General features: G+C 38.7%; 1 protein-coding gene across 4 annotated transcripts in view; it reads left to right on the top strand.

The window, feature by feature from the left end:
• Nucleotides 1–15,824, top strand: part of NFU1 (NFU1 iron-sulfur cluster scaffold) — a 29,651-nt gene extending 13,827 nt beyond the window's left edge. For 2 of the 4 annotated variants that reach the window (XM_079792806.1, XM_079792807.1), the window contains 5 exons: nucleotides 538–562; nucleotides 3,655–3,769; nucleotides 8,553–8,613; nucleotides 12,494–12,668; nucleotides 15,660–15,824. In XM_079792806.1, coding sequence (XP_079648932.1) covers nucleotides 538–562; nucleotides 3,655–3,769; nucleotides 8,553–8,613; nucleotides 12,494–12,668; nucleotides 15,660–15,704 — 421 coding nt within the window. In that variant the 3' untranslated portion in view covers nucleotides 15,705–15,824. The remainder of the gene's footprint in view (nucleotides 1–537; nucleotides 563–3,654; nucleotides 3,770–8,552; nucleotides 8,614–12,493; nucleotides 12,669–15,659) is intronic. The other 2 variants (XM_079792808.1, XM_079792805.1) reach the window with 1 other exon arrangement.
• Nucleotides 15,825–17,060: the final 1,236 nt, after the last annotated feature.

The following is a 17,060-nucleotide window of genomic DNA, read 5'->3' as shown; positions in this document are numbered from 1 at the left end:
TAAGTTTAAAAAATTTGGCTCTCAAAAGAAATTTCAATCGTTGTACTGTTGATATTTGGCTCTGCTGACTAGTGAGTTTGCTGACCACTGCCCTAGAACAACAACAAAAATCACCTAGAACAATGCCTGGCATATAGTGCACTCAAATAAAGTTTTCTAGAAGGAAACCGTTTCTAAATTGAATTTTCAGCCTTCAAGTGGCTTCCCACAAATGTAGGATCGTGGTGAGCAAATCTGTGTTAACTAATCCCTAGTCTTTTCAGTTTAGAGACACCTGGCCTATCCTTTTTATTCAGTTTTCTTTCTTTGATATTTTTTGAGGGAGAAAAAAGGACCAACATTTATTCAATGTCTCACATGTAGGTCTATGGCATGAGTGCTTTACATATATTATCTGGTTTAATTCTTGTAACTAGTCTTTATTTTACAAACAGGAAATTACGTATTTATTTTAAGGCATTTTTATTTAGTTCTTTAACATATAGTCTATGATATATAAGATTTTTTTAGATAAAAACATGTGATTATATCTTACAGGTTTTTTTTTCTTGATTTGATTTTGGTAAGTCATCTTTTATTTCCCTTCCCCTTCATAATTTAGTTACCCTTTTTGAAATTTCTTCAGCTCCACTATTTTTTCTTAATGACATGACAGCTAATAAATAATATTCCAAATGAGGGCACACATTGATATTTAATAGGTAGAATAGCAGATTGCATTTGTTTTCTTTCAGTTAACCTTCCTCATTATGGACTATTCCATTTACCTGACATCTTCAATGATTGCCTGTTTCCCTTTTGATCTGTAATTGATAATTCAGAGGCTTCTTTGTGCATCATTTATTTTTTTTTCTAAAAGTGTAAGTGTATTTTCAGCTTATATGCTGCCTTTCTAAATGTGTAAGTGTATTTTCAGCTTATATGCTGCCTTTCTTTTTCTTACCAAGATTTCCTTACTCAGTAGAACCCAATGTTTATTGAAGATCTGAGGTAGCCCTTTGATCCGTCTTCCAAATAATTTATTAGAACATTACCTCTAACTTTATTAGAACATTCCCAGTCACTAAAGCATGTCACTAGTTTTGCTTTTGTATCCATAGCAGTGCCCATTTATCTCCGCTCTGTGTACTGCCTTTAAATTGGTTCTTAATCCATTAAAATATCATTCTTATGCATGTAGCATCAATTTTTTTTATAGTCTTTAAGCATAGACCCTAGCCAACAGTTTCCTGAGAGTCTGAGTAGACTGCATCTAATAGTTTTTCCTTCTAGAAAAACTATTTCCTTTTCTTTTTAAAAAATTATTTTTAAATCCTCACCTGAGAAGGTGTGTGTGTGTGTGTGTGTGTGTGTGTGTGTGTGTGTGTGTGTGTGTGTGTGTGTTTAAATTGATTCAGAGAGAGAGAGAAAAACATCAATGTGTGAGAGAAACATTGGTTGCCTCCTGTACACACCCTGACTGGATATTGAACCCGAAACCTAGATATGTGCCTTCATTGGGAATTGAATCTGCAACCATTTTGGTGTACGGGACGACATTCAACCAATTGAGCTACCTGGTCAGACTAAAGAGCTCTCCTTTAAAAGACTAAAACAATAGCCCAGCCAGCAAGGCTCAGTGGTTGAGCATCGACCTATGAACCAGGAGGTTATGGTTTAATTCCCAGTCAGGGCACATGCCTGGGTTGTGGGCTCAATCCCCAGTAGGGAGCATGCAGGAGGCAGCCAATCAATGATTCTTTCTCATCATTGATGTTTCTATCTCTCTCTCCCTCTGCCTTCTTCTCTGAAATCAATAAAAATATTAAAAAACAGCCGAAACCGGTTTGGCTCAGTGGATAGAGCATCGGCCTGTGGACTCAAGGGTCCCAGGTTCGATTCTGGTCAAGGGCATGTACCTTGGTTGCGGGCACAACCCCAGTGGGGGGTGTGCAGGAGGCAGCTGATCGGTGTTTCTCTCTCATTGATGTTTCTAACTCTCTATCCCTCTCCCTTCCTCTCTATAAAAAATCAATAAAATATATTGAAAAAAATATTAAAAAACAGCCCACCCTGGTGTGGCTCAGCGGTTGAGCGTCAACCCAGGAACCAAGAGGTCACCGGTTCGATTCCCGGTCAGGGCATATGCCCAGGTTGTGGGCTCAATCCCTAGTGGGGGGCATGCAGGAGGCAGCCGATCAATGATTCTCTCTCATCACTGATGTTTCTATCTCTCTCTCCCTCTCCCTTCCTCTCTGAAATCAATAAAAATATATTAAAAATATATATATATTAAAAAAAAACACCGAAAACTATATATCCTGCCTTTCTCTTTTTTAGACATTAGTACTATTTAGGTATTTAAGAATTATACCTTTTTTTAAAATGGAATCAACTAGTCGGTCAGGTTTGGGGGTGAAATAGCTATCGATTCTTTCTTGAGGATACTGGTCTTGTTGACAGTTCACAAGTCTTCTAGCCCAAGAGCCATAGATAAGACATGTTAGAAGTTTTGGTTCTACAGTTGTGTCATTGGATTTTGTCAATACTCTTAAGTAGTATATGTAAATTGAATTTTTTAATAGTTGTCAGATATCTTACGTATTTGATCAAACAGTTAATCCTATTATATTTAAAAGAATGGGAAATTTCTTTATTCTCTTTATATTTTAATTTTAATTATTGATTTTTTTAGAGTGAGAGGAGAGGGAGAGAAATACATTAATGTGTTGTTCCACTTCTTTATGCATTCATTGGTTGATTCTTTTTTAAAATTCAGCCCTTTAAAAAAATCTTAAAAATTTTTTAAAATATTAATTGATTGATTTTTAGAGAGAGAGAGGAAGGGGGAGAGAGACAGACAGGCAGTAATTTGTTCTACTTGTTTATGCATTCATTGGTTGATTCTTGTATCTGCCCTGACTGGAGATTGAACCTGCAACCTTGACATATTGGGACAACACTCTAACTAACTGAGCTACCTGGCCAGGGCCATTAGTTAATTCTTTTATTTTTTTGTTAATCATCACTTCAGGATATTTTTTCCATTGATTTTTTAGAGAGAGTGGAAGGGAGGTTGGGAGGGAGGGGGAGAGAAACATTGATGTGAGAGAGACACATTGATTGGTTGCCTCCCACACACACCCCTACTGGGACTGGGGATGGAACCTGCAACCCAGGTCGTGCCTTTGACTGGGAATTGAACTCGACACCCTTCAGTGTGAGGGCCGATGCTTTAACCACTGAACAACACTGTCCAGGGCCAGCCAGGGCCTCTTTATCCTCATTAACATAGAGAATCCTTATTCAGTATTTTAACTCTCTTTACCTCATGAAAAAATATTTTTTATCATTTTGATATCCCCTATATAGGGTATGATACATACAGCACACTTAGTACAAGTTTGATGAATGAATGAATGAGAAATGTTCTAGGATTGTATCTTCTGAAAGTTATTATAAGCCATATTCTTTAAGAACTGGACCTGACATGTATTCTCCAGAAATGGATACTGTTGCATAGTACAGGATATATATATATATATATATATATATATATATATATATATATATATATATATGTAGGAAAGGATTCTTAAAAGATACAAAGTCTTGTTTTATATTTGTCTATGCCCTTGGGTAGAAATTTTAGCATTTTTCTTCAAATATTTACAGGAAAGTGAAGAGTTAGACTGGAATTTACTGAAACCAGATATTTATGCAGCAATCATGGATTTCTTTGCATCTGGCTTACCCTTAGTCACTGAGGAAACATCTTCAGGAGAAGCAGGTGATACGTTGGATAATTAATATTTATCTTTTTTTTTTTTTTAAAAAAAAGCTTTTCTACATTCTTCTCATTTGCCTTGATTTCAGAAATCATGGATGTACAGATTTTTATCATTGTACTATATTTAGCTCTGGAACCAATTCTGAGGAAATAAAACTTCATATATACTCGTTTTGTCCATCATTTTTGAAAATCTGTAAATAAATTGAATCTATTACACGAAAGTAAATTTTTTAATTGTAAAAATTTTCAAACATACAGAAAATAGTATAAAACTTACCAATTTGCCCTCCTCTCAGATTTAACAAATGTTAATTTTTGGCTATAATTGCTTTAAACCCACCCTATATAATAAAAGCCTAATATGCTAAGTGTCCAGTCGTCTGGTTGTCCGTTCAACCAATCAAAGCATAATATGCTAACAATATGCTAAGGCTGCTCAACCGCTTGCTATGATGTGCACTGACCACCAGGGGGCAGGCGCTCCGACTGGTAGTTAGCTTGCTGCTGGGCTCTGGCCAATCGGGACTGAGCGAGACAGGTCGGATGTGCCGTGGAGCCCTCCTGCGGTCCCTCCCCAGCTACCCAACATCTTGTGTCCCTCCCTGGCCCTAATTGTGCACCTGTGGGATCCCTAAGCCTGGCCTGTGCCATCTTGCAATCCGTGACCCCTTGAGGGATATTGGAGAGCCGGTTTCGGCCCAATCCCGCAGGACAGGCCGAGGGACCCGACTGGTGCACGAATTTGTGCACCGGGCCTATAGTATTTTAATAAAATATTAAAGACATAGCCAAAGCCCTACAACCCTCATCCCTTTTCCCTTTCTGCTTCCAGAGATGTAGGTAAACTCTGTTTTAAACTTTTTTCCCCCAAATATATTTTTATTGATTTAAGAGAGGAAGGGAGAGAGAGAGAAGCATCAATGATGAGAGAGAATCATTGATTGGCTGCCTCCTGCATACCCCCTACTGAGGATCAAGCCCCCAACCCAGCATTTGCTTTTGAACAGAATCAAACCTGGGACCTTTCAGTCTGCAGGCTGGTGCTCTGTCCACTGAGCCAACCCAGGTAGGGCTAAACTTGGTTTGTTTTAAGACATTTATTACAAATACAAGTCTCTGCAGGGAATATATAACATTGGTTTTTGTTTTTAAACTTTAAATAATTTGTGTTATATGCAACTTTCCTCTTTTTCACTGAGTATAACATTTTGAAATACATCCATTTTGAAAAAAAATGTAGCTCTATTTAGTTTAAGTGCTGGATAATCATTATATCAATAAACTACAGTTAATTATTTTGTTTCTTATGTTCAAGTGAATTATTTGTGTAATTTCTATTACAAATACTGCAGTGGGCATCTTTGTACTGTCCCTTTGTGCATATGTGGAGAGTTTCTGTAGCATATATTCCTTTTTTTTTTTTTGGTAATCCTCACCTGAGGATATTTTTCCATTGATTTCAGATAGAGTGGAAGAGGAAGAGAGGGAAGAGAGAGAGAGAGAGAGAGAGAGAAAGACATCGATTGGTTGCCTCCCGCATGCGCCACAACCAATGCAGGTGGGGAGCAAACCTGCAACCCAGGTACATGCCCTTGATCAGGAATGGAACCCACAACTCTTTGGTGTGGGGGCAATGCTCTAACCATTGAGCCCACTGGCCAAAGCATAGTATATATTCCTAGAAGTAGAATTGCTGTATTATAAATTGTTATAATGTACATACAAATCAGCAATGTATAAGAATTTACTTTCTTATATTTTTATTATCACTTAGTGTCTTACATTTTTTTAACCAATATTTAAGTGTAAAATGGTGTCTTGTTTTAATTGCATTTCCTTGGTATTATGATACTGAGCCTGAAAGTTTTCAAACGTTTACTGGTCATTATTTTCCTTGTCAATATATTTCCTGTTTATAATCTTTGCCCATTTTTTAAAAATTGAATTATATGTATTTTTTGTATCAATTTTATCAGGTTTTTAAGAAGTATTCTGAGTGTCAATTTTTTGTTAGTTTTTTTCTAACAGATAACGTCTCCATAACCATGCCTTATCTTTTCTCTGTGTTTAGAATAGCTTTTGTCATTTAGAAATCTTTTAAGAAAATATAGAATGTTTCATGAATCTGTGTTATCTTTGCTTATGGGCCATGCTAATCTTCTCTTTATCAATCCAATTTTAGTTTTTGTGTTGCCAAAGCAAGCACATTTTTTCTTTTTCTTTTTTTAAAATATATTTTTATTGATTTCAGAGAGGAAAGAAGAAGGAAGAAAGAGATAGAAACATCAGTGATGATAGAGAATCATTGATTGGCTGCCTCCTGCATGCCCCACACTGGGGATTGAGCCCACAACCCAGGCATGTGCGCTGATCGGGAATCGAACCATGACCTCTTGGTTCATAGGTTGACACTCAAATACTGAGCCACGCTGGCCGAGCGACAGTTTTTCTTTTTAATGTAGTTACATATATTCATCTTTTCCTTTGTGTGTGTTTGTTTTTTGTTTTTTTGTTGTAAATAAGTTATTTTGTGTAAAGGACTTGGAAGAGGAACTGCACATGGAGCTCAAGTATTAGCTTAAGTATTTGTTGTTTATGAAGTTTTTCCTTTCTCCAGTATCATAAAGATATTGTTATGTGTGTGTGTGTACACACACACAAACATTTGCATAATGCTTTTAGATGGTACAGTTACATTATCTAGGTATATACCCTAAACGAGTCTTATAAATGTACACAGACAGCATGTAGAAGCATGTTCTTTGAAATATTTTTTAAATATATCAGCAGTACCCAGCCACTGTGGCTCAGAGGTTGAGCATTAATCCAGGAACCAAGAGGTCACTGGTTAGATTCCAGGTCAGGGCACATGCTGGCTTTGGACTCGATCCCCAGTAGGGGGCATGCAGGAGGCAGCTGATCAATGATTCTGTCTATATCCCTTTCTCTCTCTCTCTCTCATCAATAAAAACATATTTAAAAAACATATATATCTCAGTAGTTAAAAGAAATGAACTAGATCGGGAGATATCAATGTAAAAAGATACAAAAGAAAATATGAAGTGATAAAGGAAAAGTGGAGGGTATATTATTTACACACTCTTACATACATGCCATTTATGCATGAAACAGTTATTTGTGTTTGTTTTTTTAAAATATATTTTTATTGATTTCAACGAGTAAGGGAGAGGGAGAGAGAGAAACCCAATGATGAAAGAGAATCATTGATCGGCTGCCTCTGGCATGTCTCCTACTGGGGGTCAAGCCCAAAACCTGGGCATGTGCCCTGACCTGGAATCTTACTGGTGACCTCTTGGTTCCTGGGTCAGTGCTCAATCACTGAGCCACGCTGGCCGGGCCAGTTATTTGTGTTTTTGATGAGTATATACATAAAGTTGATAGGATATTTTGAGAGCCATTTGACTATGTCTACCAAATTTAAACCTGTTGACCCAAATATCCTATCACTAGGAATATATTTTACAAATATACTTACAAAAGTAAACTGATAATTACTTTACACAAGCATGCATGCTGCAAGATTGTTAGAAATAGCAGTGAACTAGAAACAACTGAAATAAGAAACTAAATGAAGACAAATTAATACAAAAATTTTTATGTACCTATTTTAAAAATTGAGAAATCTGAACATGATGATATGGAAAGATCTGTAAGATATATTAAATAGAGAAAGTCAAGGTATAGAACAGTGGGTATTGTGGAATCTCATCTGTGTAAATATACACATGGAAATGTAAACATATACTAGAAGGGTATACACTAAACGCATGATAGTGGTTGCCTATGGAAGTGACAGTGGGGAACGGAACTTAGGTTTACTGATGTAAGAGAATTTTAGTTTTAGTGCTTTTTATTTTTTTTAAAATGATTCAAAGTTAATATAATCTAATATTGATAGTTGTTGCCTATGTTGTTGCTAGAACTCTAGTGTTTGTTATAGTGTAATTTGAATTGTCTACATTTTTAGTTATCCTGACGGTAAATAAATTTCTCAAAAATATTTAAAAGAATGAGGAAAGTTTACAAATATATATGAAACCCTACTATCATTAGTAAGTTAAGTTATTTTGGCATACTCAACTTTATCGCCAGATATTGAATTGATCAGTGCTCCTTAATTTTTCTTCAGAGAATTGAAGGAATGATCTTTTCATTTCCCTCAAATCACTTTATCACCATACCAAGTTACATGTCCTGTGCTTTTATTTTTTTAACTAGAAGCCCAGTGCACAAAATTTGTGCACTGGGAAGGGGGGGCCCTCAGCCGGCCTGTGCCCTCTCGCAGTCTGGGAGCCCTTGGAGGATGTCCAACTGCCGGCTTAGGCCCGCTCCCCATGGGTCTAAGACAGCAGTTGGACATCCCTCTCGCATTCCGGGACCCCTTGCTTCTTACTGCTTGCCTGCTAACTGCTTCTTACTGCTTGGCTCACTGCTCCTTAGCATTGTTGCAGAGGCGGGAGAGGGTTTTGCCACCACTGCTGCGCTTGCCAGCTGTGAGCCCGGCTTCTGGCTGAGCAGCGCTCCCCCTGTGGGAGCACACTGACCATCAGGAGGCAGCTCCTGCATTAAGCGTCTGCCTCCTGGTGGTCAGTGCACATCATAGCAACTGGTCGTTCTGCCATAACTGTCGCTTAGGCTTTTATTACATAGATGAGATATTAAAATTAACTAGGTTAAAATTATCCTATTTTAATAGTACTTGTATATGCCTGATATGAAATGTCTACTGTTGATATGTTTTATTTGTAATTGTTTCCAGGATCTGAAGAAGATGATGAAGTTGTGGCAATGATTAAAGAACTGTTAGATACAAGAATACGGTATGTGCTTATCTTTCTACTTGAGATCATATATACTGCAGAGCCAATTTTTATTATAGCAATTTGTGTTTGGTTGTCTGTGAGATTATAGTAGAGTTTTAAAATGAGTATAAGTTAATGTAAACCACAGAATGTTACCATGACAGTTGAATTTAAAGCCTGTATATTGTCTATATTCATCCAAATTTTAAAACTAAACACAATCAGTAAAGGACTTTATCTTTCACAGTTACCGTTTAGGTTTGATATTGTTATAATACCAAATTTCTTAGAAAAAAATTAGTTAACAGTGTTTGGGAAGATTGTGAGGAGAGGATTACTTGTATTTTAGGCTATTATCCATAAAGTATAAAATTAAATAAGTAGAGAACTTCCTGCTCTGATTTTTTGCTTGTAGCAGACCAATGGTCCTGGTGTTAAGTCCCAGAAAAGCTAGGTAAAATACAATTTAAAAAAATTTGTGTGTGAAGGCATTAAATAGCTAACAAAGCAAACAATATCTGGTGGGGAAGAAAGCACACTGAGGCTTCCCTCTGGGCATTTGCTGATTCTTGGTGTGAGGCTAGAGTATGAGAAGCTGGCTTGGGATAGCTGCTAAGAATCGGAAAAACCATTTAGTTTTTGGCAAATTTGTTGAAATGGGAAGACAAAAATTAAAATTCTGGGTCACCAATTAAGCTTTGACTTAAAGGGCCAAGATCCTAGAGAGAAGTTAAGAAAAAGTAAGCCTAACACTCAGAGGTTCTCCCCACAAAGCACCCTGCTTATTCTTAGCTGTGTAAGAGAAGAGACTAAGAGGTCAAACAAAAAGCATTTGGAATGCTAAACAGAGTTTTGACAGTTGTACGGTTCTGGGAGTAACAAAAATTGGAGTTTAGGACCAGTCAAGGAGTGTTGGGGCCTCAAGAAACATCCAGACTCTTAGTTGGGTTTCCTATAGGACTATACCCTTGAAATGGGGGCAAACCAGAGGTAGACCATGGTCAAGAAAGAAATCACAAAGGAAATTTAAAATAGAATATCTGCATCACTTTTTGAGTTTTTTCAAAAATAGTTTTTTTGACGGGACACAAGAAAAATCATGGAAAAAACATTAATTAGACTACAGTAGAATTATGATTCTCTTCATCAAAAGATGCCATTTACAGTGAAAAGCAAAGCAAAGAGTAGAAGGTATTTATAATACATATATGACAGACTATATTTTAAAACTTACAATTTGTTAAGAAAACAAATATTCAGAGATTGAAGCAGTCTCTTCATGAAAGCACTGGAGCAGCTACTCAAAAACTACAGTAGCCAAATGGCCACTAGACACGAGAAAGTGCTCAACCTCATTAGTCATTGTGAATATTCAAATTAAAACCACAATGAACTATCGCTGCACATCCACTAGAATGGTTAAAATAATTAAGATTGACAACACCAATTGCTATTGAGGATGTAGAGCAACAGGAACTCTCTTCTACCACTGGTGGGAATATCTTACCTTATAATAGAGAAACATGCAAATTGACCGCACCTCCGCTATGCCCACGATTGGGCCGTCAGGAGGCTGGGGGCGGGACTCCCGGGGGCATATCCGCCGTTGAGAAGTTCAAGATGGCGGTGCCCAGTGGCCGGGCCCATGCCGCTGCTCCCGGGGGTGACTGGGGCGATGGGCACCCCGGGGGGGCATGGCCGGGCCCATGCCGCCACTCCCCGAGGTGCCTGGGGCGATCGGCACCCCGGGGGGCGTGGCCGGCCCATGCTGCCGCTCCCGGGGGTGCCTGGGGCGATCGGCACCCCGGGGGGCGTGGCCGGCCCATGCTGCCACTCCCCAGGGTGCCTGGGGCAATCGGCACCCCGGGGGGCGTGGCCGGACCCATGCCGCCGCTCCCGGGGGTGCCTGGGCCCATCGGCACTCCGGGGGGGCGTGGCCGGACCCATGCCGCCGCTCCCGGGGGTGCCTGGGGCCATCGGCCACCTAGGGGGGCGTGTCCGGGCCCCTCCCGCCTCTCCCGCCCCTCCCGGGGGTCCCGGGGTTGAGTGTCCACCTGGGAGGGCGTGGCCCTGCCCCTCCCGCCCCTCCCAGGGGTCCCGGGGGGCGATGGGCCACCCGGGGGGGCGTGGCCGGCCCCTCCCGCCCCTCCCGCCCCTCCCGGGGGTCCCGGAGGCAATCGGCCACCAGGGGGGGTGCGGCCCGGCCCCTCCCGCCGCTCCTGGGGGTCCCAGGGGCCGAGGCTTTCCGGGCCTTGGGCACCAGCGGGGAGCCTGCACCGATCGCAGGAAACCACTGGGGGTCGGCTCATGTGATCGGTAGCAGGGACGCTGGGTGCGGCGAGCCCAAGGCCAGGAAAGCCTGGGGCGGAGGCTTTCCCGGCCTTGGGCACCAGTGGGCAGCCTGCACGGATCGCAGGAAACCACTGGGGGTCGGCTCCTGCGATCCTTAGCAAGGATGTTGGGTGCAGCCGAGCCCAAGGCCACCGCCCGGGGCCAAGCCCGGACCCTGAAAAAGGCAGAAGGCGGTGGCCACAGCCAAGGCCTGGGTCCCTGGTGCCGGCAGAAAACTGGTGCAGGCAGCCAGGTGAATGAAGGTCTATTGCACGAATCTTCGTGCAAACGGGCTACTAGTAAGTTTATATAACTGGAAAACTATTTAGCATTATCTGCTAAATCTGAATATATGCATATCCTTTTGTTTTTAAATCCTCACCCGAGGATATGTTTATTTATTTGAGAGAGAGAGAGAGAGAGAGAGAGAGAGAGAGAGAGAGGGAGGGAGAGGGAGAGGGAGGGGGAGAGGGAGAGGGAGGGGGAGTGGGAGGGGGAGGGAGAGGGAGAAGAGAGAAGGGAGACATCCATGTGAGAGAGAAACATCGATCAGTTGCCTCCTGTTCAAGCCCTGTCTGGGGATTGAATCCACAACCTAGGTACCAGTACATGCCATGACTGGGAATCAAACCTACAGCCTTTTGGTGTACAGCATGGTGCTCCAACCAACTAAGCCACCTGGCCAGGACTATGCATATTTTTGACCCAGCAATTCCACTCTAGGTATATTCCTAGTAATAATATATATGTATACCAAAAGACATTTTCAGGAATCTTCATAACTGCACCATTTGTAAAAGCCAAAAACTTGTATTAACCCAGATGTCCATCAACAATGGAAAGGACAAATTCTGGCATATTCACTTAATGGAATACTATGCTGCAGTGAGATGGAACTATTAATTACTACATGCAACAATGTGGATGAATCTCACAAAGAGCAAAAGAAGCCAGATACAAAAGAGTAAATACGTTTTCTAAATGGAATTTATAAATTTTTAAGTTAAAAAGCAGGCAAAACTAATCAATGGTGGTAACAATTAGGAAATGGTTACCTTTGGTTGGGAAGAGTTATTAGAAGGAAGAATAAGAGGACTTCTGAGGTGCTAATGTTCTGCTTTTTGGTCTGGGACAAATGTATATTCACTTTGTGAAAATTAATTGAATTGATTGTACGTGATTTCTACATTTTTCTGTATTAATGTTATATTTCAATGAAAAGTTTACCTGAAAAAGAAAGCTAGCATGTGTCAAATTCTCTGTATTCACCCAAAAGAAATTGAGTATAACTTAGGTAATTACTATAATTATTAGGAAATTTTAAATTTTAAATGCTGAAAAAATATTAATAAGCAAGACTAAATATAAAAAGTAGAGTATATATTTATATGAATGAAAGTAACAAAATTAAAATTATAAATGAGACTAGCCCTACTTATTCTCTATTGTAAAAGTAACTCTGACTTTGTGAATTTTACCAATACAAAATCTAAGCTCTTAGTTATATTAAATTTTTTTGATGAAAATTTCTATCCTCTTAAATATCACAAATATACTGTGACCACAGGCCAACTGTGCAGGAAGATGGAGGAGATGTAATATATAAGGGCTTTGAAGATGGTATCGTACAGCTGAAACTCCAAGGTTCTTGTACCAGCTGCCCTAGTTCAATCATTACTCTGAAAAATGGAATTCAGAACATGCTGCAGTTTTATATTCCAGAAGTAGAAGGCGTAGAACAGGTATGCCAATATTATGTGATGGTTTTAATATTAAAATATCAAATAGATTTAAAATAAACATTTGAGAAGAAAAGAAATTCATGACCTGACATTTTCTTCAAGGGCTGGATCTTAGTGTTACAATTTTTATCAGACTTGATGACTCTTTAATTTAGAATTAACTTTAGTGTTATGAATACCTACTGTGTGCCAGGCATTTTTACAAATATTACTTCATTTAATCTTCTAATAGTACAGTGTATTAATTGAGCCATTTCTATTTTGTTCATAGGAAATTGAGACTCAGGGCATACTGCTGCTCTGGTTGTGAAAAAATTAGAAGTGGATTCAAAACATCGTAGTGTTTTGTAGATGCTATTTAGAAGTCTTTAGAGGAACAGCTCCAGTACATCATATTGATCCACTACTTGTTCTTACATTTATCCACTTCTTGTTCTTAAATGTGCAGGCAAGAAGCTCATCAAGAGATCATACTTTGTTTTACAGTAAAACAGTATTTATTGAGTAGAATTATAGAGCTTTATCTATAGCCTATTGTCAGCACTTTTCTTCCCCAAGATACTTAAGGAATGTAGCACAGCATCTTCTAAGCAGTAATAGTCACCCTCACTGCAGTGATTCTCAACCAGGAGACATGGCCTTATGGAGAGAGATTATCCAGAAGGGAAAGAGTATGTGGAAGTTAGAAATTTAAAAAAAAACACAAAAAAAAAACTTCAGGTAATTCTGTGCCTTTCAGGAGAAGACATCTCCTTCTAGTGCCTTTGGGAATCACTCATCTCTGGGTAGTATTAAAATACGTCCCTTTGTGGGGATTGCCGGTCGTGGGGAGTTCACGTGGGGGGAGGTAGAGGAGGGTATAGGGGGATAAATGATGGAAGGAGACATGACTTGAGGAGGTGAACACGCAGTACATTGTACAAGATCATGTGTTGTGGAATTGTGCATCTGAAACATAATTTTGTTAACCAGTGTCACCCCAATAAATTCAATAAAAAGGGGGAAAATAGAAAATATTGAAGCTAAGAAAAAAATTGTCCTTTTGGTACAATACATGCCATCTCCTCTTTGAACTCCTCTTTTAAGTCCTCAGCTTAAAATTAAGCTCTACTTTGGTCCAAAGCCGCTTTCTGTGTCCGTTTCACTTTTTGTCTGTGGGTAAGTTCCTTGAGAGACTTGCAGTCATATCTCAGTCTTTGTGTTCCTCTGCAACACTTAGCCTTGTGTGTTATTCAGGTTCTTACATAGTTTGTATTAAATATTTGGAAATGGTATTCCAAAATTAGGAATATTCTGCCTAAAATAGGAGTTGATTGACAAAATCCTTTGGATTGGGTGTTGCTGAGATTGGATATAAAATATTAATTCCTTGGAAGTAAATATCCATTTTTACTTAACACAAAAGAGAAACTATTAGAGATTGATTGTCTCAGATCAGAACCAGATTGGTCTAGATTTAAAAACAAACAAACATTTTGTTCCATTTTCTGCCATATGCTTTTTTTTTGCCATATCCCTTTTTAAAAATTATATTAGTTGACACTGTGGATTAACAAAGGAACATTTTTGTTTACTTGTCCAGGGTGGGGTGATGAATTGGCTGTCATATTATAAACTTGAATTGGCATTTAATTGTAGTAGGTGTGGTAAAGAGAAAAAAAATTCTTTGGTTTATATAACTCTCTTCCTTACCAAAGAAGTTGCTCTTTATTATTTGAGTAATATATTAACTCATGAAAAGATATTAATCATTTTATTTTTTTATTCAAGTAGTCATTAGTTTTATTAACTTAATTAGAAATGAAAGTCTTAACATTTTTCTAAGGTTTAAAATGAATTTTTATCTAAGTAAGATAAAATAGTTGCCAATATAGCCCTAACCGGTTTGGCTCAGTGGATAGAGCGTTGGCCTGCGGACTCAAGGGTCCCAGGTTCGATTCCAATCAAGGGCATGTACCTTGGTTGCGGGCACATACCCAGTAGGGAGTGTGCAGGAGGCAGCTGATCGATGTTTTTCTCTCATTGATGTTTCTAACTCTATCCCTCTCCCTTCCTCTCTGTAAAAAATCAATAAAACATATTTTTAAAAAAATAGTTGCCAATATATTTTGTTTACTTACTTTTTGGGGGGATTTATTTTTCTTTAAAAAATTTTTTTATTGATTGATTTTTAGAGAGGGAGAGGAAAAGATAAAAACATCAATTTGTTGTTCCACTTATTTTATTATTTTTTAATATATTTTTTTTATTGATTTCAGAGAGGAAGGGAGATAGAGAGATAGAAACATCAATGATGAGAGAGAATCATTGATTGGCTGCCTCCTGCAAGACCCCACTGGGGGGGATCGAGCCCGCAACCCAGGCATGTGCCCTTAGCCGTAATCGAACCTGGGACTCTTTAGTCTGCAGGCCGATGCTCCGTCCACTGAGCCAGACCGGTGAAGGCTTCCACTTATTTATGCATTCATTAGTTGATTCTTGCACGTGACCTGATGGGGGATAGAACTGGAAACCTTGGCATATTTGGGCAATACTAACCAATTAAGCTACCCGGCCAGGGCTCAGGATTCATTTTTCTAATGTATATTTTTACAGTTTGGTATAGATCCCCACAATATATTTAATTAAATAAGATGCTTTGGGGGGGGGGTAATCAATTACATTAGTCCTATGACTAGGAAATACCAATTAATCTTTATAGTCTTCTCTGACCAGCTGAGACTCTGCTATTGCCTCTTTTGGGACAAGGAAAAGAGACCAGTGCTTTTAATTAATTTGCTAATATTCAGTTTGCTTTTATGTTGTTAGGATACCAAGTTATGATGCAAGCCTTGTGCTTTGGGGCTATCGATATATTTCTTTTTATTGACTTGCATTATTATAGAATAGAGTATTTTAGGTAAGAAAGTAATGTTAAAAACAATAAAATAGCAATTTCTAATTATTTTCTTAATTCTTAAATTCTCTTTGTTTTTGTTTTTTTGGTTCTAGGTTATGGAAGAGGAATCAAATGAAAAAGAAAAAAATTCACCTTAAAATATTTTGAGTTTTCTTTGGGCCCAGCAATCAGACTTATTGATACTATATACCTTGCTTTTATTATTAACTGCTAAGGAACTGCAGATTAATAAAATATGCTCTTTCTTCAGAGAATGATATATAAATAGTGCATGTTGGCTTTACCTCATATGAGTTATTTATAGCATCCTGAATCATTTTCTGTACACATGGATTTTATTCAGGGATATTTCTATTTTTGTTAGTCATTTTTCATGGTTAATTCTTTGCATAATGTTTGAAGCAGTTTAAAATACATTTTGCCTCATCTAATTTATTTATTTTTAAAATACAGATGTGAATAGGGAGAATACTTTAAAAAATATTCTAAATGGCTTAGCTTTTGTGAGATGTTTGAAACTATTTTTAATTAACTTTTTATCTTGTTGAAAAAACCCAACTAAACAATTCTGGTTTAAAAATGATATGAGGCTGTCCTGGCTGGTATGGTTCAGTTCTTTGAGCGTTGTCCCATGCACTGAAAGGTGGCCAGTTCGATTCCTGGTCAGGGTACATGCCCATTGTGGGTTTGAGACAAAGAACAAACACACACACACATGCACACACAAATCATAATGCTGAATACTGATGAAAACAAAAACAGGTTCCAGAATGTAGAAAAATTTCAATTAATTGTAAGACTGCAGGCTGAATTGAGAAAAACTGCCTTAGCATGCTCAGGCTTTACCTTATGAAGCAGAATCTCTCTGAAATAAAGATGAGAAGCTGATTTGGTCCTTTTACTGGCTTCTGACTCAGAGAGTTATAGTCTGTGCCATGCCAGAAATTTGGACAGTTATCTCTCTACTATAGGAGTACTGCTTTTTTAGATAGCCTACATAGCAAATTATCCTCTCTCCTTTTTCTGTAGTAATTTAGAGACAACATTTCACAAACAATATCAGGAAAAGAAAGATGGGTATATTGCATCTCTGAAATTCTGGTCTTCAAAAGTACAGAGATTAAGATGGAGATGGAAACACGAAGAACTCCAGCAGTTGTGAATGCCAAGATTGAAGTTTTTATTTTTGTCCTTTGATTCACAGAACCAGATAGTGAGTTTGGACAATGTATTTCCTGAGCTATTATAAATGAATTCAGCTTACACTCTGGGAATTGCTTTATAAACTAGGAATTGACTCATGCAATCATGGAGGCTAGCAAGTCCAAAATCTGCAGGGTGGGATATCAGGCTGCAGACAGGGAAGAGCTGATGTTGCAGTCCAAGTCCAGCTCTGCTGGTGAATTCTTTCCTGCTCTGGAGAGGTGAGTCTCTTGTTCTAGTCAGGCCTTCAACTGATTGTATCAGGCCCACCCACATTATGGAGGACAAGG

Source organism: Cnephaeus nilssonii, assembly GCF_951640355.1.
Source record: "Cnephaeus nilssonii genome assembly, chromosome: 15".
NCBI classification, from domain to species: domain Eukaryota; kingdom Metazoa; phylum Chordata; class Mammalia; order Chiroptera; family Vespertilionidae; genus Cnephaeus; species Cnephaeus nilssonii.
The sequence above is the reverse complement of the archived record's forward strand: the minus strand, read 5'-3'. Positions and strand labels throughout refer to the sequence as shown.